This window comes from Labeo rohita, chromosome 11 (assembly GCF_022985175.1).
Source record: "Labeo rohita strain BAU-BD-2019 chromosome 11, IGBB_LRoh.1.0, whole genome shotgun sequence".
NCBI lineage: Eukaryota > Metazoa > Chordata > Actinopteri > Cypriniformes > Cyprinidae > Labeo > Labeo rohita.
The window spans coordinates 24,153,515-24,180,426 of record NC_066879.1 but is presented as its reverse complement, the minus strand read 5'-3'; the positions used below and the strand labels follow the sequence as shown (position 1 = coordinate 24,180,426).

The following is a 26,912-nucleotide window of genomic DNA, read 5'->3' as shown; positions in this document are numbered from 1 at the left end:
TCTTGAAGCAAATTTTACCTGAATGAAGATTAGATACACTGTTTTGGATCACTGCGTTTAATCTGTGAATCCACATCCGCTGACATCCAGAATGACACGTTCAGTGTGTGATAAAGTAAATAGTAATAGCACATGCCTGTTCAGTAAAGAGTTTTAATTTGTAGGGGGCGCTGTTGGCCTACTTCTAATAAAATGAAAGTAAAATAAACAAATAATATTTTGTCTGTGTTTCTAATTAAATAAAGCAGTGATTGATGTAGTATCAAAAACATGACATTTGTAAATGTAATAATTTTATATATACTGATTTATTTATCAATGTGTAAAATGCTACTTTTTTCAACAAATTATGAGCTCTAAAAGATTTTCAGAATGTTTACAACTGCTTTAGACCATCTACAAATGTTACATCTTAAAATAAAATGTTAAGGTTACCACTGCATTTTTGGGGGGCATTTTTTCCAAGCAAAAGGAAATACATTGGTATCGGCATTGGCTATCGGACAAAATGAGTTGAAAAATATCTACAGATCAGATATTGGCCAAAATCCAAGTATGTATTGAAAGTGCTTAAAAAGTCCCTTTCAAGGAACGTCTGTTCACTTAACGCCCATACTTGCAACTCTTCATCCCAGACCAAGTCCTATCTTAATGAATGGGGGAATTCTGAAATCTCAGAAACTGCCTGATAAACAATTAACAGTTAAATTACATAACTCATATCAGCAACAAAATCTGAATTTAACTGCCCAATGAATGTTTTTTCTAACGCTCAAATGACATCAAAAAATGATTGCCATTTGGAATTATTGGAATTAAGAATTTCACTGTTATAACAGTTTTTTGTTTGTTTGTTTTACCAGTTTTCATAACATAGACAGTGTTTAATATTTGTCTTTAATATTAATTTATATAATGTATTAAATCTAGATGAAAATCATGTGTATGAGTCGACATTCTATTGATTTGTGCCTATTGTTGAAAGCGCAATATTTCTAATGAAATGTAATACATTTCTCAAATGACAACAATCATTGTGATTATAATTTTGATCAAAATCATCTTTTTTTTATCAGTTTAACCATTATACAGCATGTCGAAAATGTGACTAAGTGTTCATTGAATAAAACTAGACAAACATTTAGTCGGCTAAGACTTATTTGAACATAAACAGGACAAGATGACTAAATATGATAACTAAAAAGTACATTTGATACAGGGCTAAAACTAAATTTTAAAAAATGGCTAACAAAATTAACACTATCAAACAGACAATGAAGAGACTGAGGAAAGCTGATTGCGAACAACAGACAGATTAAATGTCACATACACTGTAAAAAAACAAAACAAAAAAAAACAATTTGTTGAGTCAGCTTAAAATAATTTGTTACCCTGCTGCTTAAAAATTTTAAGTTCAGTCAAATAAGTTTAGTCAACTTGAAATCTTAAATATTTGTGTTTGTTAAACTTAAAGTTGAATCAACTCAAGTATCTAAGTTGTCACTTAGTACAACTTACCATTTGAAGTTGAATAAACATTTTTTGAATTGACTGAACTTTTAAGGCAGCCAGCTAACAAATTATTTTAAGCTGACTTAACAAATTGCTTTTTACAGTGTACAGCGAATAACATACAGATGACAAATGCGTGACACACAGAGTACAACTGATAGCAAACAGACAAAACAACCATTAAAGGAGTGGGAGACATTATATATTGGATGGGAGACGCGTCTACGGATAGACAAGTGAACATACTTATCAAAGAACAAAAACATATTTATCAATGAAAAGAGAGATGGAAATATCCATCTCAGACCAACTACTGTACGTCGCCCTGGTTCTGATGAATAACGAACCACAACTATCTCATGAAATGAAGTATAACAGCCCATGTTTCCCCACACTAAGATATTTCGTTTTGGTATTTACTAAATGTCTCGCCCATCACTGATGATGGATTGGCTGCTGTTGCTTCACAAACCTCACAGACGAGAGAGAAACAGATCATTCATGAGTTAGATGAAGACAGTCCATTTCCAACACAGCGGGTGTTTCAACAAACCCCAAAACCCCCAAGAGAAAGGCTATTAAAAGCAGAAGGCTGTTGGTTATCTCTGTGGTATACCATGACTATCAGTGACTCCACTTGAAGGGAGCTTGAACCAGACTGGGGGCCAGAAGAGAGCAAATTTTAAACCTCAGTAGGGGGATTGATGCTTTGTGTTTCCCTAGCAGCATAATAATTGGTTATGCTTTTTTACAATAAAATTTCTCTAATATCCATCCTTTATCCAGTGTTCACTTTGCAACAGTGACTGGATAAATCACAAGAGCGCTGTCAAGAGGAACACTGTCATTTAAGTCAAAAGTTGCAGGGTGCTGTAATTGCTTCAAAACACCAGCGTTGTGGAGCCAAAGTTGCCTCCTCGTGGAATTTAGTTATAGATAACCACTTGACAGATTGCGTTGAGAAATATAATAATACTTCTGAAAGAGTAGAATGTTGTTTACGCCTCATGACACCAGGAAGTGAAGATAGAAAGATCTTCAAATTTAAGCTGAGAGCACAAAAAAAATGGCTAAAATTCACAAAGCCTTTGAATTTCTTTGCACTTCAAGACATTTTAATTCTACTTTTTTATATTTGAATACAAAAGCCAATTGTGCTTAAAACGGCACTCGCAATTCAATTCCGAATGATGCACTACCCTGCTGTAATGCAATACACTTGAGAACTGAGCTGAGAGGTTGCTTCCCTCTTATTTATGTCACTGTCAAATGTTTACTGATTACTTCAAAATTTAAAACCAGCCGTCGTCTTGGCCAGCTCTCTGCAAAAGGTGCTGCAGGGCTCCTGCAGGGATGCTGGTTAGAATATGGAATAACAGATCAATGTAAACTAAATCAGATAATTAAGAATAAACTCAATGCATTAAGGTTTAAAGGGATGGGGGTGGAGTACAGATTTGCATTGCCTTTTATTGTTTCAGCCATGGTCCAAGCATGCAGCTGAGGGACCTGCATGATTAGTTTTCCACAAAACCTTTGACACTGCATCTGTTCTGTTTAAATTATTACAGTTTATCTAAATCTTACAGTGTGTAAATCCAGTCTAATAAATTCGGCAAGAGGCTGAAACTGATCTTTCGCTTTTTATGAAAAGGTAATGCGACGGCTAGCCTGAAAATTAGACAAGGGTGTAAGCTGCATGTTTATCAATTTAAGATGATTACGCTGGGACTCACTTGTGCTGTGCCTCTGGCATGTGCAATGTAGTAATAGGCGTTTGCAGGTAATGTAATCATAAATACAATTTAGATTCGATAAGTTAAAAATGTTTTTTTCCAAAAATACTCTCACACGGGCTATCCAAGATGTAACTGAGATTGCTCATTGTAGTGGACTGCACATTCCAGGGCCCCTCTCTGACCACTACAGTGGACAAAGGTTTGCTACATTTTGATTGGATCTTGGTGGACTAACATAAGCAAACTGTCCAAGGCCATCAGATAAAGACGCCAGGACAACAGCCAGACACCTCTTAGAGGGCAAGACGACGACCTTTGGTACAAAGCCCGGGAAGGACAGAACTTCCTATTGGTCAAAATGCAGTTTCTGCCCTCCACCCACCTTGAGACTGATTCCTAAGGTTTTTGGCCTGTGACTCACCATAAAAATTCCTTTGGACCTCCAGATGCAGCAGCAGTGGGTGAAACAAAGAGAGAACACAAAGATCCACCTAAATCCATTCATAACTGTTTTCAAACCTTAAAACTGATGCACACTACAACACACATCTTATACTAAGTATTCTTGGTGACAGCGATGTGTAGTGCAACATCTTACACAAACTCAGCTGTTAATAGACGAATTAATGTATGCATGACAGTTCAATCTTTTCCCATCATGTTTGGACTTAATGTGTTCGTAACATTGCCAAATGCATTCTGGTTATGGTTTGGAAAGTGAGAAATGCACCGGTAAAACTTTAGTGACACTTTTTTAACCTTGTGTTTGGACTTTCCAAGTAAATTCCACAGGAAGAAAGAAGGGTGGGCCACCACGTGTTCCCCCACTCTGATGGAACCAGCCAATCACAGCATGGAAATGGAAAAGCGCCAAATTGCAATCTCCTCCTCATCGGAAAAGGATAAAGGTACCCTTCCAAAAGACACTCTTGTTCAAAGTCTGCCGCCAGTCAAGGAAAGTACTGTAACAGAACAACAACGTTCTGAGCCTGAGCTGTGCGGGGGTGAGACAATAGCAGAAACACCAACGTTCTGAGTCTGCTACCTGTGAAGGAAAAGACACAAACAGGACAACCTTTGTTCTGAGTCTCCGGCCTGTTACAAGGAAGGCAGCAACAAACACAAACACGCTCTGAGTCTTCCATCCAGAGATACCGTAACAGATAACCAGTTCTGAGTCTGCGACCCGCAAGGGTGAGACAACAACAGATACCAAGTCCGAGTCTCCAGCTTTTGAGGCAGCAACAGATACAACCACATTCTGAGCCTCCAGTCTGCGAGGAAAGAGATACTCTATGTTCAGAGTCTTCGTCCAGCGAGACAGCAACAGATGCAGCATTCTGAGTCTCCATCCTAGAGAGACAAAGCGGACTGACCAAGTTCTGAGTCTCTAGCCCGGAGAGGCAGAAGACACACAGACAAGCTCCGGCGAGCAAACCTTCACTTCGGGTACTTTTGCTTGCGTGTTCCAGATCTTAGGACCCTTTGGTGCTCCAGGAGCATCCTACAGTGCTTCAAGTTCAAGGCTGTCGAAACGCATTCCTGCAACCAGTGCATCACTCAACCAGTGCGTCACTCAACCACAGTGAACGTAAATATCACTTCCAAACCTCTTCCAGAAACCTTGGCATTTTTGTATATTATCAGTATATGATTTCCTAATTTACAATAGGTATGATACAGCTGATTGCGGTTGATAACAAATAATTGCTTATTTATTTGTTTGATGCGTCATAAGGTTCTTCACCTTATTTATTTCAGAGTAGCAACAGTTTATCTTTCCAGATACCGTAGCTCTGACATAGCAACACCCAACATAATCATTTGCATTTTATGCATCTTATGCACTTTATTCCTTTTTCATTCATGGTATTATTTAGTAGTTGTTGATTACTCTTGTCTATCTTTTGGTGTCTTCCTAATACAGTAAGAGGTTCTAGAAGTTAAAGATCCCACCAATCTTTCTTATGTGATGTACTCATAATCACACATTAACTGACACGTGATCCAAGAATCATAACGTCAGCAGTGACATGAGTACCCATCACTACCCTATTTCACCTCCCTAGGTTGGCGAAAGCAAAATTCACTACATTGAGTGGCGTCCCTGGGTGGTCGAAAGCGAAATTCACTACATCATCATAGAATGAGAGTTCATACAGCTGCTAAAAACGTCACAATACTCAATCAGTACAACTCCAATCTATCGACTAACAAATTGTAAAGCGAAAACCTGAGTGTCTGTAATACATTAATCATTAAGATGTTTTTAACTTCAAATCACTGCTTCTGGCTATTATGGATTGAGTTGTTTGTCTATAATACTGCTTTCTAGGGGTGTGTGTATATATATACATATATATATATATATATATATATATATAAAAAGAGAGAGAGAGAGAGAGAAATACACACAGAGAGTGTATTTCAACAACAAAAACAGTCAAACAAAGCCACAGCAGAATTGTTTTGTATCTCTGAGCAACACATGACTGTGTTTCGTTACTGAATCAATCGGCCGTTTGAACGAATCTGTTAAATGAATGACTCAATTGGTCCCTCATGCAGATTCAAATATTAATATTCAGTGTTTTGTTTTTTAAACATCAAAGCATTTATAAAATGCATAAATAATGTTTTGATGTTTTAAAAACAAACTGTAGGTTAAATGCATTCATCTCCTGCATCAACATTTTAAAAGTTAAATTCTTCAAAATTAAGAGCTCCACCCCACGTTCCTAACTAAGAACTTTTTTTTTTTTAAAGATTTATTTTGGGCATTTTCGCATTTATTTTTGATAGGACAGTATAATAGTGACAGGAAACGAAGTTGGAAAGGGGAGGGGGGTGGGATTGAAAAAAGGTCCACAAGCCGGGACTCAAATTCGGGACGCCCCGAGCGCAATGGCGCTACATTTCGGAGCGCTGCCCACAAGGCTATTGGCATGACGACTAAGAAAAGTTTCAAAGTCGTCATTGGATTGATTAGATTATACAGGATTTCCGGGAGACGTGTGTGTTGCATTCTTTAACGTTCTGCCTGGAAACAAAAATGCCGTGGCTCCAAACCCCCTTATGAAAAAAAGCTATCGTGTTTACAACTGTGACAACCAGGATCAACTAAGCGTTGGATTTCCAAAAGTATGTGAAAAATGAAAAGTTCATGGCATAGAATCTTTAAAATATGTCAGAGTTTTACACACCGCTCTGTTATTGTGGTGACATTTCCACGCTCCTAAACATGACGTGACAAAACGAAATGTGATTGGTTGCCGTACCTGTCAGTCATACGGCCTCTTGGGCGGGCCTTGACCATTTACAGCAGCCAAAGTTCCCAGACCTTCTGCTATCACCATATGCGAGATTAGTGAATAGACTTGTACCCGAAATTTAAAGGGGACTCAACCCTCTTTATATTTGTGATGTACTACAAATTACGTTCACACCGGTTTACACACACATTTTAGAAAGCCAAACAAAATATAATGATAATAATAACAACAACAATGACAGTAATAGCCATATATTGTAAAACAACTGCACTGCAAAATAAATGAAAATGAATATTTCATAGGTGTATTATTTTTGCTTTACACTACAGTAGGGAAATTACAATACTTCTTTCCTTGGACTGCAGTAATGTTACCCATTTAATCCACCAGCTGTCAGCAATTCATACTGCAATTTTAAGCTTTTATTTTGACGGAAATGGCAGTAGAGCTTATATTTTAACAGAAAACTCCAGCTTCAATGAAAACAGGCTTACAAAAATGCGCCTTACTATCTGTTGCAAAAATAAAGCATAACTGGCCATTCCATTCCAAAACGCATGCTAAACTCACAGTACATGCAATAAACGAGTTCACTCCATTCATTCACTGTGAACGGAGACGGAGTGAAAACAGACTTGATGAAGGGACTAATCCGTATTTTGCTGTCGGTTTTAGTCCGTTGACAGATACTGTGCCAAAGCATAATGGCCCAAAACACAACTTTAAAGACCTTTTATGTTAGAATAAGAAGTTTAAATGTATTTTAAAAACTACTCTTTCTGCCAGAAAGACCTATCGTTTCATATTGTCATGTGACCACAATAATATCGAGACGTCGAGATATTTTGCTATCATGCTATTGATAACATTGTTACATCCCTGTGTTTATGAATCTAACTGCCATGTCAGATGCAGATTCTGTGCCACCTCTGCATTGCAAACACAAATTTTGCTGCAGTCCTAAACCAACCACAGTGCCTGCACAACAGTCTCAGAAAAATATCGTCCAATTATCGTTATCAACAAAATTCTGGAAAATATCAAGAAACCTTTTTTTTGTCATTATCACACACCTGCTTTTTGTGAAATAGCCATCCGAATCAGGAGAGAAATATGCACAAACACTGTTTACAAGCGAACATGCATCGTCCAAATCAGTTGTAAACAAATATGTCAGTGAATTTTAATGTGAGAGGACAACAAGGGATGGATTTCTTTTAATGGGGGATGCATTATTATAGATTATGGTGAAAAGCAACAGTTTTAAGTTAAAACATCTAGCAATTTATTTGTTTCTTACAAACATGGATCCTTTCACTTCTCAAGACACTAACTGATCGAGTGGATTACTTGTGGACTATTGTGATGTTTTTATCAGCTGTTTGGACTCTCATTCTGACGGCACCCATTCACTGCAGAGGATCCATTGGTGAGCAAGCGATGCAATGATTAATTTCTTTTTTAATGTTTTCTAATGAAGCCGCAAACTTATTTACATCTTGGAATGACTTATTATTATAGTAATGAGAATATGGAGGGTTTTTTTTATCCTGAAAATAAATATTTTGTTTTTCTGATTTTAAGATGACTTATAAACCAGACACACCCTTGCCAAATTTATGAGTGCAACCTGTCTACAATGCATATATATTACATAACATTCTCCTGGTACAGATGAACTGTGAAATATTGCCTCTCCATCCCAGTTTGTCCTGTGACATCCACAGACTACGACTAAGTGTCCCTCATACTTGGTTTCAACAAGGCCATGTTCCCAAACGCAAATCACCATCAATCAGTGTGGCATGTAAGAAACCATGTTTTCTCAGTGGGCTCCCTCAGACAGAATCCAATAAAAGCTCCTCTTTGTTAGGTCTGGCTCATGCTGTAGGCCTTTAGTGACTAATAGCTTAGAGGCCCTGCTTATCAACAGCAGGATCAATCGTCAATTAGTGTTTGTCACCGGTGCAAGGCATGGCTCACTGACAGTTGTCCATGATTGTATGACACTTCCAAATCAAAGACTATGCATATTTCAGGTGCCCCCCAATCAAGAACGCAAATGAAGACGTGATGACAAATAAGGTAGCAAATCTTATCACCAAATGCTGCCTTAAGAAGTAACAAATCTTTTTAAAAAGATTATTCACATACCACCTCACCCAAATGTTTTATACACGGCAATTTTCTTCATTTTAACTCAACATTTCCCATCATGCTCTGGTAATTATGTTTAAATACAGCACAAAGTATTATAATCTGAAGCACCAGCCAGCTAAAACACATAAAACTCAAACAATGGAGCAATTAAACGGAACAAAACGGAGGGATTTTTCCTTTTCTTTGCTCAGTGTGGTAAAACGCTGCTGGCAGGCTCAGACAAAGATCATCTCAACCATTATAGGATATCTCTTGCATTCGCTACATGATAGATGGTCTCCATTTAACCAGCTGATAATATCCCATGAGAATCCCTAGCACGACGTTACAAATGGAAGGCAGTGGTCATCATATGATCCATTCTCTAAACCTAGGACCATCAACTCGCTTCATCAAAGAATATGAATGAACTGCAGAGTAAGTGGTGATTTTTTTTCGCTGAGAGTGAGGAGTTATGGCCATTTAGAATTCACACTAAATACATTGCAGGTCTCTCTACTGTTGCTGCCTTCAGCAACCTCAAAAATAACAAATTGATATAAAGATCAATTGCAGTACTGCAATAATAAATATGCTGTAACAATAACAAAAGCCCAAAATATGGTTATGAATCACATGGGTATCTCAAAATGTGTTAAGGACATGAGTTTCATCCCAAAATCAAAAAAAAAAAAAAAGTATTTTGCATTAATATATAATGCATCATAACATATTTTATGCCAGTTAACCAGTTTAATTTTCTTTATGGCTGCAATGATTCCTCGATTCTAGTCGAGTATTCGATTTTTAAAAATCCTCGATTCAGTTAAATAAATATATGCGTTGCAGGTTTAATATATGCGCTTGCATGCGTGTAGGTTATGTTCGTGCATCTCAGAGCAGCTCCGTTCACAGGAAATGCTGCTACATAAACTGTTATAATTTAACGTAGATGTGTGGAGCGTGTCAAACTCCACCTCTGCATACTGTTGTAAGTTTTTATTTATTATATAATTCATCTGGGAAGACAACGTGCACTATTTTGTCAGATTTGTAAGGTAAATCCTTTATAAACATACGCAAACACAGGAGAATACATCATTATCTTTTTCGACAATCTAGCTGTTCATCGCGACTTCAAAATAAGTTTAAACACTCTAAGTTTAAAGGGGTCATCGGATGCCCATTTTTCACAAGTTGATATGATTCTTTAGTGTCTTAATGAAAATTCTACAATATACTAAAAATTCTCATTGGTAGAGTCAAACATAACCCTTTTTACCTTGCCTAAATCAGCTCTGCAAAAATCATCCTGTTCTGGTCGAGGTTGCTTTAAATGTTAATGAGCTTTGCTCGCCCCACCCCTCTCTTCTCTCTGTGGAGTGACGAGCATGTTTACTTTAGCCGCATTTAGCCGCATTTAGCCGCGTTTAGCCGCAAAGTGATCGCAAAGATTCATAAAAAAAATGCTTATACTCACTTCTGCTGTAAGTGAAGCTGGATCACAAATGATTTGCATGAACATAAATGGATATATATAGATCAGGAGGCGTATTCCCTTCACAAACAAACGTAATCCACTGCATCTTCAGCGGTTCAGGCGTCGGGAGTAAATGACGACCACTATGTTCATTATTACATCCAGCAACACAACACCTCAATCTGATATATATTTTTGTCTGGATGGATTAAATCGCTCAGTAAAGTGTAAAAACAATTGTCAGGATGTTAGCGCTCTCTGCAGTCATTTGTTATAATGCATAGTGTACATTAGCTCTATTGTTTATAATACATTTTGCATTTTAACAGGTTTGTTCAATAAAACCATATGATTTCTTTTTTTTCTTCCACATTTTGGAGAGAAAATATAAACTATAATGTAATAATAATAAAAAAGCTGCATTATAACAATATTTATTACGAATAAGCATAATATATAATTATAATATTTATACTGACATGTTTTATAACACTTGCTGTATAAAATCTGCATAAAATGAAACCACAAAACCAATTTAAGACAGAAAATGTTGCTCTTTGATAGGCTTGAATTTACAATTGTTTACAGAATTCAAAAGCAGGAAAAATATGCCACATATTGTCAGCCCTTTCATATGCATAGCGCACGTTGAGACATAGAAAAAGACTTCTAAAACCAAATACATAAACAGAGAGACACTCTCCTACTGTGAATTAACAATCATTATATAACTCCCAGCCTTGTCATCTCATTAAATCGTATGCCATCTGCAGCACACTTTTTAAAGTTCCTTACTTTTTCAGATCCTGTGAGGGTTCTTAATTCTGGGACGAAATATTAGAACGCTAAGCCCGAGCAACACACATTTTATGACAGGAGTTCCAATTTGCAACTAGTTCTGCACCAGTAAACAATATCCCATGCCTCTGCATTGCAACTAATAGATCGATGCCATGAGCCATAATAGCACAAAAAGCAATATTACTCAAATATCCTCAGATCAGCAGATCAGTAGATGGATGGATTTTTCATGCATTCATTTTATGCTTGACTTTTAGGGGTTTTTTTTTGTGGTAATCAACATTATGCCACAAATGCAACCAATTAAATTTAACTTGAACCCAGAATATTCCTTTGAGCCTCAGCTACCTGTGGTTCACATTCTTCCAGCCCAAGCTTCATATAACATATTTAATATACACAATCACATAGTGTATTTCCAGGGGAGCAATTTTACCAGTCACACATGCCTTCAATATTTTATTGCCTCACAGCGGATCTTGTGTTTGTTTACTCCTCTCATCTTAGTATTCAAATGGAAGTGTTACACGGCCACCCAAGGGTTTCATAGTCCGTTCTCCACTATTCGAGATTGATGCCATTCCCTTATGGAAAAACACATCACGGCCGGCACATGTTCTGCTTCTGCCCTGGGCTACTCTGAATCCCATTCATACACTTAATTATCCATCACGCTGGAGATTGCAATATGCCATTAGCAGCCATACAAGCTGCAGGTTGCTGAACCTGAACAAACATGGTAAGCATGCTACCGCTTGCTACAGTACGCCTATCACAAAGACATTGTATAATGTTTTCCATGCAATCATTAGACGACTCATTTAAATTCCTTGGAAAACATATAGGTTACCTGCTTGACTGACTAAACAGACTAAAAGAACAAAACTTTTGTTATCAAAGAGAAGGGAGAAGTATATTTGCAGCCAACTATATGCACCACCTCTGGCAACAGTGTACTATACATCTGCCAGCTATTGATTTTGAGTTAGAGATGTTAGTACACTGCATAGTATGAGATTCTATGCAGTTCCCTTGAGCAACATCTCCTCGTCTAATATAAACTTGGCAACAGTGATATTTCCCTTTAGGAAAGTACCGTACAAAAATTGGCTTAGAAACTAGTGTAATTTTTTTGTACTGTCATAAAGGGGATTACAAACAAAATCTAAGCCTTTGTTGAGAAAGGAATGGGAAAAATGTCTTCAAGGGGATAGTTCACCCAAAAATGCAAATTCTGAACAATTAAAAAAATGAAACAGGTTCATCATATAAACCATTCCAATCACTTCAGAAAACCTGGATGTTCAAATACTTGTCTACTCTAGATTACTAAATATGGATGCATGAAGGTTTTGGTTGTGTGGACTTGGATAATGGATAGGCACACACGAAGAAATGCTGCGTTATTTTTTAACCCAAATGCTGGGTTTAGTCCGTTGGGTAATTTTATTGGGTTGTTTTTAGTATTTTTACCCAGGTGCTGGGTAATTTTTTTAACCCAAATGCTGGGTTTAGCCCGTTGGGTCATTTTATTGGGTCGTTTTTAATATGTTTACCCAGGTGCTGGGTTATTTTTTTTAACCCAAATGCTGGGTTCAACTTGCTGGTTCATTTTATTGAGCTTTTTTTAAATATTTTTACCCAGGTGCTGGGTAGTTTTTCCTGTAACTAAGTTGCTGGGTCATTTTTAATGCTGGGTTATTTTTTTCTACCCAACCGCTGGGTTGAGCCTGTTTCAAACAAAACAACCCATCTGCTGAGTTACAGTCAGAGCGCTGGCTTTTTGAGGCCTCTACAGGACAGAGCAGTTCTCGGTGCCACCAATTTGGTGCACTTCTTCAGTGAAATAAAGGTTTGTATACATTTTATTGTTTTATTTTATTTTATGTCAGCTGCGTCAGCAGCGGTCACTTCCTATGATGGAAACGCCTTTTGCCTTGCATAAAATATGTATTCGTTATAGTACTGAGTTTAATTTAATTTGGGGGCAATCAATCAAATTTTATTTATATAGCGCCTTACAACAACCAAAAAGGTGCCCAGGGCGCTTTCCAGGAGAAAAACAAGACTCACAGTAGACAACAATAAATAAAAACACAAATGTACATAAAACAGCAATCGAGTCAGTGACTACATATCGAAAGCTTGTCTAAAAAGATGTGTCTTCAACTCTGATTTAAAAACACACAACTCAGTGTTGAGCTGAGGCAGCTGTGGCCTAATGATTAGGGAGTCGGGCTTGTAACCAAAAGGTTCGAGTCCCAGGTCCGGCAGGGATTGAAGGTGGGGGTAGTGAATAACCAGCACTCTCTCCACCCTCAATACCACGACTGAGGTAAGTCCTTTGAGCAAGGCACCAAACCCCCAACTGCTCCCTGGGTGCCACAGCAATAGTAATATGGCAGGAATTGAAGGTGGGGGAGTGAATAACCAGCACTCTCTCCACCCTCAATACCATGACTGAGGTGAGTCCCTTGAGCAAGGCACCAAACCCCCAACTGTTCCCCTGGCACCACAGCGATAGCAATATGGCTGCCCACTGCTCTGGGTGTGTGTTCACAGTGTGTGTGTGTTCACTACTGTGTGTTTGCACTTGGATGGGTTAAATGCAGAGCACAAATTCCGAGTATGGGTCACCATACTTGGCCACACGTCATGTCCTTTCCTTTCTTTCCTTTCTTAATTTGATGTTAAAATATGTTCTATAATGTTAGTACTGTTTGTTGATGGGCAGGTTTTGGAATCACTCACGGCATCTTTCAGCTACGAGTGAAATATAAGGCCGCGGACTAAAGTTCGCAATTACCCCTGTGAACAGCAGCCCTTCACCGGCTCAGATTTCTGTGACACACCGGCATGAGAATTAGCGCTTTTTCTGTAAAAAGCAATTACAGAGAACAGTTGAATACACTACATTTTAAATTATACTTTTAAAGGTTACATTTCAAATGTCTAAATGCTTGTTAAATGAGTTTAAATGTATGTAATATTGTAAACTATGCTGCATTCACCCAAATAAATTCAATTTGTTTGATATTTTGTCCATGTGTTCTTGCTTAACAATAAATTTACATTTTTTGATTATTGCTGTTGCCACTAGTAATTCTATGTGTGGTCTTTATAAGTTCCAGTCAATTTTAAGCCAGCAGTATAATATATTTATTTTTAAACAATAGTTGACTTAAATAAAATAACCCAGCGTGTTTGGTAAAAACATTTAACCCAACCAGCTGGGTCAAAATAACCCAGTATGTGTTCTGACCCTGCACAGACAGCAATGGTGCTACCACGTTCAAGGCCCAGAAAGGTAGTAAGAACATTGATAAAATAGTCCATGTGACAAGACTGCATGTTAAAGGCTGACACGGAGAGGAAGAAATTGTTGAATAAAGTCATTATTTTTTTTATATTTGCGCACAAAAAGTTTTCTTGTAGCTTCATAAAATTAAGGTTGAATGACGTCCTTACTACCCTTCTGTCCTTGAACGTGTCAGTTGTGGCACTGTCTTTGCAGGGTCAGAAAGTTCTCAGATGTCATCAAAAATAACGTAATTTGTGTTCCGAAGACGAACGAAGGTCTTACGGATTCAGAACGACGTGAGGGTGAGTAATTAATGACAGAATTTTTATTTTTGGATGAACTATCCTTTTAAAATCCAACCAGTTAAATGTCAAGTTGAACATTTTGGCTGCTACTTCCTCAACAAATATCTACTGAGGAAAACGCCACTTTGTGAATATTAGATCATTCCAAACAAGCACTGCATCAAGTGACATTTGTAGACAAAATCACCTAGAGATTCTTCACAAGCCATTTCAGCCTCTTCTACGATTGCCAGTTTGCTGCGGTCAGCACAAAGCCGTGAGCTGACGTGGCAAAGTGCTTCGTGACATGAGGGCCAGCAGTAGGCTGCAGCAAAAAACGCCAGTCTTTTAACTCTCCACAGCATTGTGCAGAAACAATGCATAGCAAATACAGCCCCCTTCTAAGGTGAAAAGCAACACACAAATCATTGGCTGAAGTTTCATTGCCTACTACACTTTCATGCTCTAAATCACGGTGTGTGCTCGCAAGCAGTCACAAGCGATAATGGCACCAGCCTATGAAAAAAATATGGATCAGCTAGGAAACAGATTGTCAGGGCAGAGCTGCAAGTGTAGAAATGCTCTGTTATGACTTGGCGATCTCCCTGTCAGAGCCACTGACTGGTGGGGCAAGAAAGACCAGCCAAGCTAAACACATGCTGCTTCCAGCTTTGATTTCGCTATTCAACATTCAGACCCCCTTTAGAAGTCCACAAACTCACGTATGTTTAAAACATAAAGTGCCAACAGAATAAAATAAAAAGACCTGTCTGTTTTGACACAAATTGCACAAGAGACTTGGATTGTTTTAGGCAGCTAGCGAACCAAAAAGCCATTTCTGCTGCAAGAAAAATCTTTCTGTTATATGTTTGTGGAAAACTTCTGATAGTGATGCATTGATGTAAAACGAAATTTATCAGTGACAACTTTGCCTTTGCACAAATGTACTGTAGCTACCAGTCAGAGGACTGTTAATGGACAGCTGTGCCAAGAAACCACCCCTCAAGAAAACACTATTGCTATGTTTTAAACATCCAGGAGAACATCTCAAGTTCAGCTATATTGACAGTCCTCCAGTTATTCTGCAGTTGTGAGGAGCCGCAGAATAACCACAGTGGTCTTTTTTCTAATTCTCCTCTGGTGTTATACACAGAGTCCTTCAAATCATAAGGATGTGAGAAGATTTAGCGGATGATCTTTTCAAATCCTCATGAATTGAATGGCACTGGGTTTAACACTATAGGAGAATGCGGAAAAAGGCAACTATAGTGACTACCATCTATATTTGCTTGCTTCATAGTGACTACACTTTGAAACCCAAAGAATTCCTCATGATTTGAAGTACACTTGGTTTAAGACCAAAGAGAAGTGAAAAAAGAAGACTTATTCTACATAAAGCGTATCAAAATGGCAAGAACACCCTGTAGCCCAAAACTGGTCGCCCACTGAAGCTAAACCTAAGCAGGGTTAAGCCTGGTCAGTACCTAGAAGGGGGTTTTGTATGGGTCCTAGCACCCCAGTATAGCAATGGGGACACTATACTCTCAACAAGCATCGTCATTTGGATGAGACGTTAAACCGAGGTCATGACTCTCTGTGGTTAAAAATCCCAGGATGTCTTATGAAAAGAGTAGAGGTGTGACCTCGGCATCTTGGCCAAATTTGCCCATTGGCCTCTGACCAGCATAGCTTCCTAACAATCCCTATATCTTCTGACTGGCTTCATCACTCTGTCTCCTCTCCACCAATAAGCTAGTGTCTGGTGGGCATTCTGGTGCACTATGGCTGTCGTCGCATCATCCAGGATGCTGCACGCTGGTGGTGGATAAGGAGATCCCCCCTCTAGAAAAGCTCTATATAAATATGAATTATTATTATTATTATACTCACCCTCATGTCGTTCCAAACCTGTATGAGTTTCTTTCTTATGTTGAACATAAAAGAAGATATTTTGAAGAATGCTGGTAATCAAACAGTTGATGGTCCCCACTGATATCCATAGTGTTTCTTTCCCTACTATGGAATTCAATAGAGACAGAGCGCATTTAGGCCACGCCCACACCGGGTGTAACAATCCAACGCTCTCCATTGACTCTGTATTGTGGGAAGCAGCTTTCTTGTCATTTCTGACTTATAACAAAAAACAGAACAATATCTAAAAGCTGCTATGTGACAATGTGTACAGTAAACAAGCTAAAAAACCCAGAACATTTTTATAAGCTGTCAACCCCAAAAAACGAGCGTTTAAGGACACAAATAGTTGTGAAGGTATTTCATGCTGAGCCATTCAGTTGGATAACTTCTCTAGCAAAAGGAAGGTAATGAAAAGGAGCACTTACATAGACCAATAAAATTTAGTTTCTCAATATATCTTCTCCTCTCAAGTTTACATAGGGTGGTGAAATAATCCTTTGACATGGTTAAAAATAATTATCGTTTCCTATCGCGATTAAGTTTCCCTTTTTTTAAAACTTTTTTTTTGGTTTATTATAAAGAACGTATACAAGTTTGGAGTAAATAATGACAACATTTTCATTTTTGGGTGAACTATTACTTTGAGAAGAATATATGTGACCCTGGACCACAAAACCAGTCTTAAGTCACTGGGGTTTATTTGTAGCAATAGCCAAAAATACATTGTATGGGTCAAAATTATAGATTTTTCTTTTTAATGCCAAAAATAATTAGGAAATTAAGTAAAGATCATGTTCCATGAAGATATTTTGTTAATTTCCTACTGCAAATATATCAAAACTTAATGTTTGATTAGTAATATGCATTGCAAAGAACTTAATTTGGTAAACTTTAAAGGCGATTTTCTCAATATTTTGAATTTTTTGCACCCTCAGATTCCATATACTGAAATAGTCGTATCTCTGCCAAATATTGTTCTATCCTAACAAACCATACATCAATGGAAAGCTTATTTATTCAGCTTTCAGATGATGTATAAAGACACTGACACTTAAAACTGACACTTATGACTGGTTTTGTGGTCCAGGGTCACATATTAGTTACAACTCAAGATGTGTCTGTGACATTCTCAACATTGTATCTCAAATACGTTGTGATATGAAGTCATCTTTCTCCTTTTTCTTTTGGTATTAGACCTAGAGTTTTCAGATACTGCTATATCACATAACAGATCCAGCTTTGTCACTTTGCATGCTCCTCTCAAAATATGCCAGTTCCTCACATTCCAGTTATTCTTCTGAATATCTGTAAGCTGCAGAATAACTGGAGTTGTCTTTTTTTCACTCTCCAGTGGTGCTAAACCCAGAGTCAAATCATGAGGATGCGAGAAGATCGAAGAGGATGATCTTCTCAAATCCTTGTGAATTGAAGGACTACGGGTTCAACACCAAAGGAGAGTAAGAAAGAAGGAAGAGTACTTCAAATCACATGCAATCCCAATGAAGCATGCATTTAAGATGTATTGCCATAAATATCACAGATGCATCTTTGTGATTACTGAAGTTCCTCACTCCTCAAGTTATTTTTAAGAATACATTAAGATGCAGAATAACTGGAGTGGTGTTTTTCTCACTCTTAAGTGGTGTTAAACCCAGAGTCAAATCATGAGGATGCGAGAAGATTGGAGAGGATGATCTTCTCAAATCCTTGTGAATTGAAGGACTTTGGGTTCAATACCAAAGAAAAGTAAGAAAGAATGAAGAGTACTTCAAATCACACCCAATCCCAATGAAGCATGCATTTAAGATGTATTGCCATAAATATCACAGATACAGCTTTGTGATTACTCAAGTTCCTCACTCCTCAAGTTATTCTTAAGAATACGTTAAGCAGAATAACTGGAGTGCTCTTTTTCCTCATTCTTCTTTGGTGTTAAACTCAGAGTCTTTCAAATCACAAGGATGTGAGAAGATCTGAGCAGATGATCTTCTCTAATCCTCAATATTTGAAGGACTCTCAGTTCAATACCAAGTCTGAGAAAAGGAGATGAATTCACATCACAGCCAATCACAGTGATGCATCCATTTTAAATACACTGCTAAGAATACCTTACTTTGTGACTACAAATAGCATAAGCACTTTTCCACCTTCAGTGGTTCCAGTTTAGCATGGTACAATTACAAACCACTCTCTGCTTGGATTTCTCACCATGTTATCTAACCATCCATCATTATGAAACACCTATAGTGATGTAAAAATGTTTTGCTTGTATAATACAGTATTTTTCTATGCACTTTTCGTCATTATTAGCAGATGTTCCTGTTAACTAATCTGGAAAATTTTATGTTTCTGTGTATTCTTCACTGGTTAAGTACATAACCCCTCTGCAAATAAAGATAAACCTCTCATCATCTCTCTGCTTAACAGGTGTTTTTAACACAAAAAAAAAGAAAAAAGCAGGCCTGGAACATGATAATCCTTGATAGCACACTCACTCTAATGTTTACCAACAGTACCACACCATCTACACCTCTTGCATCACCGAGATAACAGCAGACATGTGTTAAATATATTGTAATCCTGATTTTTCAACACAGTGAAAAAAAAGAAACTGTAACATACCAACAAAAAACGTTCAGCCCAAAGGTGGAAAAAGAGACTAAAACGAAGTGTGCGCATATTATGAACAGAATTGTTTTGACATTCAAGCAGGCACAGATAAGTAAGGTGTATGCAAAAAGCAAATAGCAAGTGGGAAATAAAAATGAATTGCTAATGTTACACCACACAGCTCAGTCATTGTAGAGCCAGCAATAAAATTATATCTTCCCTGATCTCAAGAACGGTAAAGAACAGATACAGTATTTCACTCTCAAAGAATCTGCACTCCTTAGAAGAAAGGTGAAGGTGAACGCCAAACTTTCTGCCTCTCTGCACTGAATTACAACACAAGCTATTGACAAAATGTACTGTAGAAAGTGCAAGTGCAGCTCATGAAACAGCACCATCTTCTTTAAAAGGTTACCGCTTTGCAGAATAAAACATGAATTCACAATACAAACTGTAAAAAAAATAAGAGAACATGAGTGATCAGCCAGTGCATTTGCATCACAAGGGCTAATGTGAAAAACGCATGCTCACATACAGCAAAAATCCAAATCCACATGAGGCTTAGAAATGCCACATGTCTGGGGGAGAAATGTTATGTTCCTGCCTCATCCAAACACTCATGTAAATTTCCATAAATATGCCAGATAAACACTTATCTCTTGCAATGAATCCTCTTGGAAATCCTAACACACTGCAGCAAGCCAGCAAACTGATCATGTAGTGAGGCACCAGAATCTATGTGAGCTTCTGATTGTCAACATAATAAAATAATAGCAGATGAGAATACTTAGGGCACCTTCTTCTAAATCGCATTGTGGCGTAACACTGTATTAGCATCGACAAGAATTGGGCTACTTTAGCACCGTTGCCGCGGGTTGTTTTTCATGTCCGCAGGTTGAAGCGACCCCATAACGTGATATTTCGCCTCTGCAATGCGAATTTTACCAGGGGAACCTCACCAAAAAAATGTGCATTTTACCCCCTGGATTGCGATTTTTACTGGGGGACCCCCCTCGAAGCACCACTTGGCTAGTTTTGAGTAGCAATTGGGCGGGTTTGGCTCTGAAAACCTGGCAACCCTGCACTGTATTATAAATGGAATGGAAAAAGAATTTTTAATGGGCAGTTCATCTTAAACATTCACAACAAAAGATATAAATTTTCCATTTCAAAGGCCATAATACAAATAAACACATTAGGAGCTGACAAGAATATTGAGTGAAACTAGCTAATGTTTGCCATTTCAGTCAACACATTACTCTCACACAAAGACTGAAATCAATTGAAACCATCGCAGCTGCAAAACACATGTTTCGTGACAAGTTCTCTTAATTAAATCTTGCGTTTTGACAAAAAAAAAAAAAAAGAGAGAGGATATGTTTGTCACACTAAACCTGGAAGTCGGCTCTTATTGTTGAACCATGCTGTTTAAAAAAGATGCTTTCATCAACTTACAGGCGAGGAAAACTGCCTCATTTTATATATTTTTTTCCTCATTAGGGTGTTTCACACTACACTTTCAAAACATTTTCAAACCTGGGTTAGTGCTGCTTTCCACCCTGGGTTACGAAACCCTTGTTTTTGAGAAAATGTTGCTAACACGCTGTTTAGCAACTGGCAACAATCAAGATTTGCTTGATTAAATATTCATGAGCTTTATACAGTTCGCAGAACTTTCACACGCTGTTTCTAAGGGCTCTTATTGTTGCACAATACTCCTCAAAAAGATGGTTTCACCAACTTACAGGTGAGGAAAACGGCCTCATTTTATATTTTTTTCCTCTTTAGGGTGTTTCACACTACACTTAACCTTGGGTTAAAGCATTTTCAAACCTGGGTTAGTGCTGCTTTCCACCCTGGGTTACGAAACCCTTGTTTTTGAGAAAATGTTGCTAACACGCTGTTTCGCAACTGGCAACCCAATCAAGATTTGCTTGATTAAATATTCATGAGCTTTCTACAGTTCGCAGAACTTTCACACGCTGTTTCTAAGGGAAACATTAAACATGTCAAACTGCAAAGGCAAACGCCTTAGCTGAAAATGATGAAGACACTGTATTTTCTTGTATATCCAACCGGCGCGGATCTACTTGGCAACGTTTCCACACGTGGACACGCCGTTATTAAAACAGGTCGTGTGCCGTCTTTGTCCAATCAGCGTTGGCTACCTCATAAATATGCAAATAAGAACATTACCCTGTACTTACCAACGTACAGTGCAAAACCTGACAAGCCAGGATTAATTACTAACCCCGGATAAAGTATGAACAACAGTGTGAAACACGGAACAAAACAACCTAGGATTACGTTTACAGAATGATGGTGGGTAAACAATTTCAAGTGTCAAAAGCCCGTTTTAGTCTTGTCAGAATTGAACGCCGTCGACATGGGGTGTGTGTCCACGCAAGCTGCCTATCCAGACAGCATTTCGAGCATCAGGGGGGATCGTATTATACAAAATTGCTTTAATGTATCTTTTCTGACTGACTGCTGTGCTGCCTAATATATTCACTTTAATACAGACAGGTGTTTTATATAAATATCACGCCCGGTGACATTTGAGTGCTGGTATTTACTCACACCCAAAGCCGTCCCGCTAAGCGAGTCCGTTCATTGTCGCTGAGACCCACAAATAAACGCTCCTGATCATAACTACTATTCAAATTGCGCCATATACAGCTGACATGCCTGCTTAGTTATTCCACTCATGCATAGTCCAAACGAAACAAGCAGTGACAGCTTTGCAAAAGTGGGACTCTTACTTTTCCTGGATCACATTCTCCTTTATGGACCCCAGCGTGGGGTGACTGTTGCCCTGTTGTTGCAGTCTGCAGGTGGCCAGGTGCCTCTGGTGCTGATCCTTCAAGCACGCGTTCTCTTGACAAAGATCACACACTTGCTGTTCGAGCTCTTCAATCCGAATCTTCTGCTTCTCCAACAACTCCTGTTGGGTTTCGATGATTTTATTGAGCTCTTTCAGGTACTCCGCCGCCTTGCTGGGGTTTTCGGTCGGGTTCTCCATGTCGATGTACGCGAAATGCCCGTCCATGGGGCAAATTCGATCCGCTGAGCTGGGTTTACAGCCGCTCCGCCATTGTTTATGTTTGCTGGTACTGCTGACTGCTGTCGGCGCTCAGTACTGAGTACTGAAGTTGCGCTCAAGCGCTCGTCCGCTGCAGCGCGCCGTCCAGAGGCTCTGCGCTGCGCCACAATAACTAACCCGCTCCGTGGATGGTAAATCCGTTTAACCCTTCAGTGGGAGGACTGTTAAGGTAAGCAGTGTTTACTGCGCCGGCAGCATCTCTGTTTATCGTGGTACATTATTACATATCAAAAGAAAACATTTTAAAAAGTGTAAACAAGCATGTTTGTTTGTTTTAGCAGGTTATGGATGATGCTCTCCAAGGCTATTTGGTCAATCAGGTCTGCTAACTAGACAAAACTGAAATGTTTGCTTACCAAAGTAACATTGGCAAGCTAATCTTCCTGACTATCTGAAAAAAACTAGTCTAAGATGGTTTACTGGTCTTAACTGATCTCTAAGCTTAATTACGTTGGCTAGTTTTAAAGAGGTCTAGTTCAGCAAATAAGGTTTGAGATGTTTTTCCAGCAGGGATATTGTACTGTAAAGCCATAATAAATCAATATGAGATCAGAAGGATCTCATGAGCCCGAAGTAACTCATGTCAGCGCTTTAAACAAGTGCACTGCTCGTCCTATCCAAACAACTCCTGCAACACAACAGAGAAGCCAAAAGGGGAGTTACTGTACATTTTCATGCAATGACTCATTTTCACTGGCACACTGATGGTTAAATTATCTTCTGTGCTCAAATCATAAATGCTTAAAACTCCAGTCATCTAAGACGTGTATAATTTAAAGATCGGTGTGTTCATCTTTAAGTCAGTTTTATAAAATAAAAAGACAAGTCATCAATAGCTTTGGCACATTCTATTACAGTACATGCAAAATATATAGGGTTAAAATACAATTGTACACTTTATGCCAGCAGCTCTTTGTGTCTCAGTCCTACTAGGTGCCCTCTGGTGGTTGTCTTTGGCAATAACAGAATGGGATTGCCCATTAAGATTGATCTTTATGCCAGTTGGTGCAATGGCATAATGAAACCAAAACTTGATTTACTTGATTTATTTTTAAATCTGTCTGCGTGGTGATTGTCTTGTGTAATTCATTACAGTTACAGTTGAGTTTGCTTGGTTAAGATGAATGAAGAGTAACGTGCCACCGTCTCAGTGTTTCAAATAACAATGAAAGATTGAATTTGTTACATAAAAGAGAGAAATGACTAGACCTGGGGATTTTATTATAGCACATGTCCAGTAAAATGCATAGCATATGCAAGCTGCCAAAAAATAGAGAAAAAAAATGATTACTGTTTATCTTTCCAGTTGTCATGATAGGCAGTGTCGAGGCATATGCTGTTTGGTGCTCCGGTACCTGCGCATTCTGCTGCTAATGAGAAAGAGACACCAGATAATGTGCATAATTCACACTTTATCCTCTGTGATCACTAAGAAGCTGTCTCCATCAAAGCCTCTGCAATGATGACAAGGATGGGCTGAGTTTTACCGTAAGAGAGTCTGCCTTCCTCAAAAATGAATGTATTTTTAGAAGCCTTTGTCTTCTCTTGATTCATTTTTCAAACTTTTGGATTTTTCTCATCTTCTTTAGCAGATTACTTTGTGGCTTTAAAAAAAATTAGAACTTGAACAGGAAAGGTCATATGGCCAACAGCCATAACAATGAGCTTAGGTTGCATTGATCCAGACTCAACTTATGACCTTAAGGGAGAACCAATGCAGACTAAATGAAAAATTCTGTCATTAGTTACTCACCCTCATGTTGTTCCAAACCCGTAGGACAGTCGTTTGTCTTCAGAACACAAATTAAGGTATTTTTGATGAAATCCGAGAGTTTTATGACCCTGCATAGACAGCAACACAACTACAACATTCAAGGCCCAGACATGCATGCGTCATGGTACTCTCGTGAACATGCGTTGAAGACTTACGGGTTTGGAATGACATGAGGATGAGTAATTAATAACAGAATTTTCATTTTTGGTGAGCTATCCCTTTAAAGCAGTGTAACTTGTACTACACTAATGTCATCAAATTCTTGGCATTGGCTATTTCCAGATCAAGAACAGCTCAGTTTGGATGAGCCGCCTAAGGAAAAGCAAATTATATCTTCTACAGCTTCTTAAAATGTCCATATTCTAAGATGAAAATTGTGTCTTAGACTCATTCAAAGCCTTTTTTTTATTTTTAGTGAATGTAAGCAATGGCTATAATGGCATGCAATTCAGTTTTAAAACAGGAATTATTTTTCAACCTTGCTGTTGTGCTGTCTCAATCATCGAGAGGCAACACTGACTACTGCATCTCAATGTCTGATGTTTCGAGCGCATTTCCTCTGTCTGATTCCAAACAGACTGTAGCCTAAAGGGAAACTGTCATCTAACCGCCTTCCATCTCTCTCCCTGTCTATACCCTCATCTTCTCAGCCTGAGCCCTTATGCCATCTTCTTCAGTTCTATGAGTAATTTAAACTCAGCTAGAGTTCTCATTCTTAAACATTTCATTAGCTTGACATTCAGATGGATGAGCATTTACAATAGCATCACGTGGCTGCACTTGTTTTGTGCTTGAGTACAAAAAACTTGCTTAATTGCATTTGATAAAAGTGAAAGAGCCTCAGCCATATTTTCAACTGTTCAACCGATCATGTTCGAAAAGCTTTTACAGACCTGTTGCTCATCAAGCCTTCGTTTGCATTAGAATTTTGTTTTTAATTTAACGAAATCGCAGACATTTACTCCAGATTTATATAAGTGGTGCTCAAGGGCATAGAAATAATACCATTAATGGCATACTGTTTTTACCGCGCGGCTTATTGAAACAGCATTGATTTTTCCAAGTAATGGTGTGCATTTTTACATACACAATAGCATTTCCAAAGTGCAGTGTCTATAGGGCATACTGATATGGGGCAATAGAAACGAAATGCACCCGGTGCTCCTTTGTGAAACTGACAAAGCACTTGAGAATATCCTCATGACATTGCCAGGGAAAACTGCTTTTCTGTCAGTCATGTTTGACTCTTTTTGAACCACACATTTAAATATTTACAGCCATTCATTGTCTGTAATGTAAAAGAGGAAAGCATTTTTAACTTTCAATTTTCTTCTCATAAGCCAGTGCTGTCTGGCAGATGGGCCTGCAGTGAATGCAGGCCAACACCATTAGTCCAGCAGTCCCTGAACCAAATAGATAATGTCATGTTTTTTTATTGTCGAACTGAGACGCAAATGCAGAAACTTGGTCTACAGACAATTCTAATTTAGAATGTGTTCTAAAATGTATTTTTTAAAATTGAGATTAGCAATTGTTTAAAAGTCAACATGAAATCAAAACTGATCCTATTTAGTGTTTTATTGTGCACAATTTGTTATGTTTGTACTTAGGAGCACCGAGGACCCTATTGGAATTGCTCAGATTCTTTCACATTTTTGAGGGCCTAAGCATGCTGGAAAACTCATGAAACTTTGCACACACACCAAAAGTGGTTAAAATTTACATCTGATATGGGTTTCAGAAATGGGTGTGGCAAAATGGCTTGATAGCACCACCTATAAAATTTCAACATAGTGGCTCTCGAGCTATGTTTCATGTACATGAATGAAATTCGGTAGACACATGTATGCATCAGTATCTACAAAAAAGTGCCCCCCATGAAGTCCGAAACCCAACAGGAAGTCTGTGATTTAGAATTTTTTTTCTGCAAGTTTTGTGCCGTTTTTGCCATTTTTAGGCGTCCTAGAGATTTAAACAGATCAACACCAAATTTGGTCAGTGTCATCTTAAGCTTAAATTGCGAAGATCTTGAGTTTCCGTTGAAGGGTGTGTTTGTGGTGGCCTGGCAAACTTTGACGTTTCGCCATGAAAAAGGAAATTGTTATAACTCAGACATACAATGTCCGATCTGCATCAAAATTCACATGTTTGATAAGAGTCCTGTCCTAAACACATGCCCATGACCATATTTAGTTATAGTCATAATGCCACCTGCTGGCAACAGGAAGTGGCCTGTTTTACACTCTAACGAGCTCCTCCTTGAGCTTTAATGATATCAACATTGTATTTGGTCAGTCTACTCTTAAGGGCTTTGCAATGTTAATTTGTGAAGATCTTGACTTTTCATTAAAAGGTGTGGGAATAGAATTTGTTGCAACTCAGCCATACAATGTCCAATCTGCCCCAAACTTCACGTTCAATAAGAGTCCTGGCCTGAGCACATCCAAAGACCAATATTTGGTTATAATCATAGCGCCACCTGCTGGCAACAGGAAACTACTTGTTTTGCACTAACATAAACATGCAATGTCCAATCAGCACCAAACTTCACATGTTTGTTAAGAGTCCTGGCCTGAAGACATCTAAAGGCTAATAATCAGTTATAATCATAGCGCCACCTGTTGGCAACAGGATACGTCATGCTTTGCACTAACTCTGTACCAAACCATATAATTTATAAAAGTGCTGGCCTGTATACATTTATTTATTTATTTGTTGAGTCAACTTAAAATATTTGTAACCTGGCTGCCTTTTTTTAAGTTAAAATTTTAAGTTCAGTCAACTCAAAAACAGTTTATTCAACTTGAAATGTTAATTATACTAAGTGACAACTTAGTTGAATCAACTTAAAATTTTAAGGCAGCTGGGTTACTTACCCATCTGTTAAGTTTAACAAACACAAATATCTAAGTTGTTACTTAGTACAACTTAACATTTCAAGTTGACTAAACGTATTTTAGTTGACTGAACTTAAAATTTTAAG

General features: G+C 38.2%; 2 protein-coding genes across 5 annotated transcripts in view; one reads left to right on the top strand and one right to left on the bottom strand.

The window, feature by feature from the left end:
* The window catches only part of iqsec1b (IQ motif and Sec7 domain ArfGEF 1b), a 242,105-nt gene extending 219,868 nt beyond the window's left edge, over positions 1–22,237 (bottom strand). For all 3 annotated transcript variants that reach the window (XM_051123245.1, XM_051123246.1, XM_051123251.1), the window contains exon 1: positions 21,815–22,237. In XM_051123245.1, coding sequence (XP_050979202.1) covers positions 21,815–22,101 — 287 coding nt within the window. In that variant the 5' untranslated portion in view covers positions 22,102–22,237. The remainder of the gene's footprint in view (positions 1–21,814) is intronic.
* hdac11 (histone deacetylase 11) overlaps positions 21,261–26,912 on the top strand; it is a 92,529-nt gene continuing 86,877 nt past the window's right edge. Inside the window, exon 1 of one of the 2 annotated variants that reach the window (XM_051123255.1) lies at positions 21,261–21,374. The gene's annotated coding sequence lies outside the window, so the exon portion shown is untranslated. Of the gene's footprint in view, positions 21,375–22,209; positions 22,325–26,912 lie in introns of those variants that run through there. The other variant, XM_051123253.1, reaches the window with a different exon arrangement.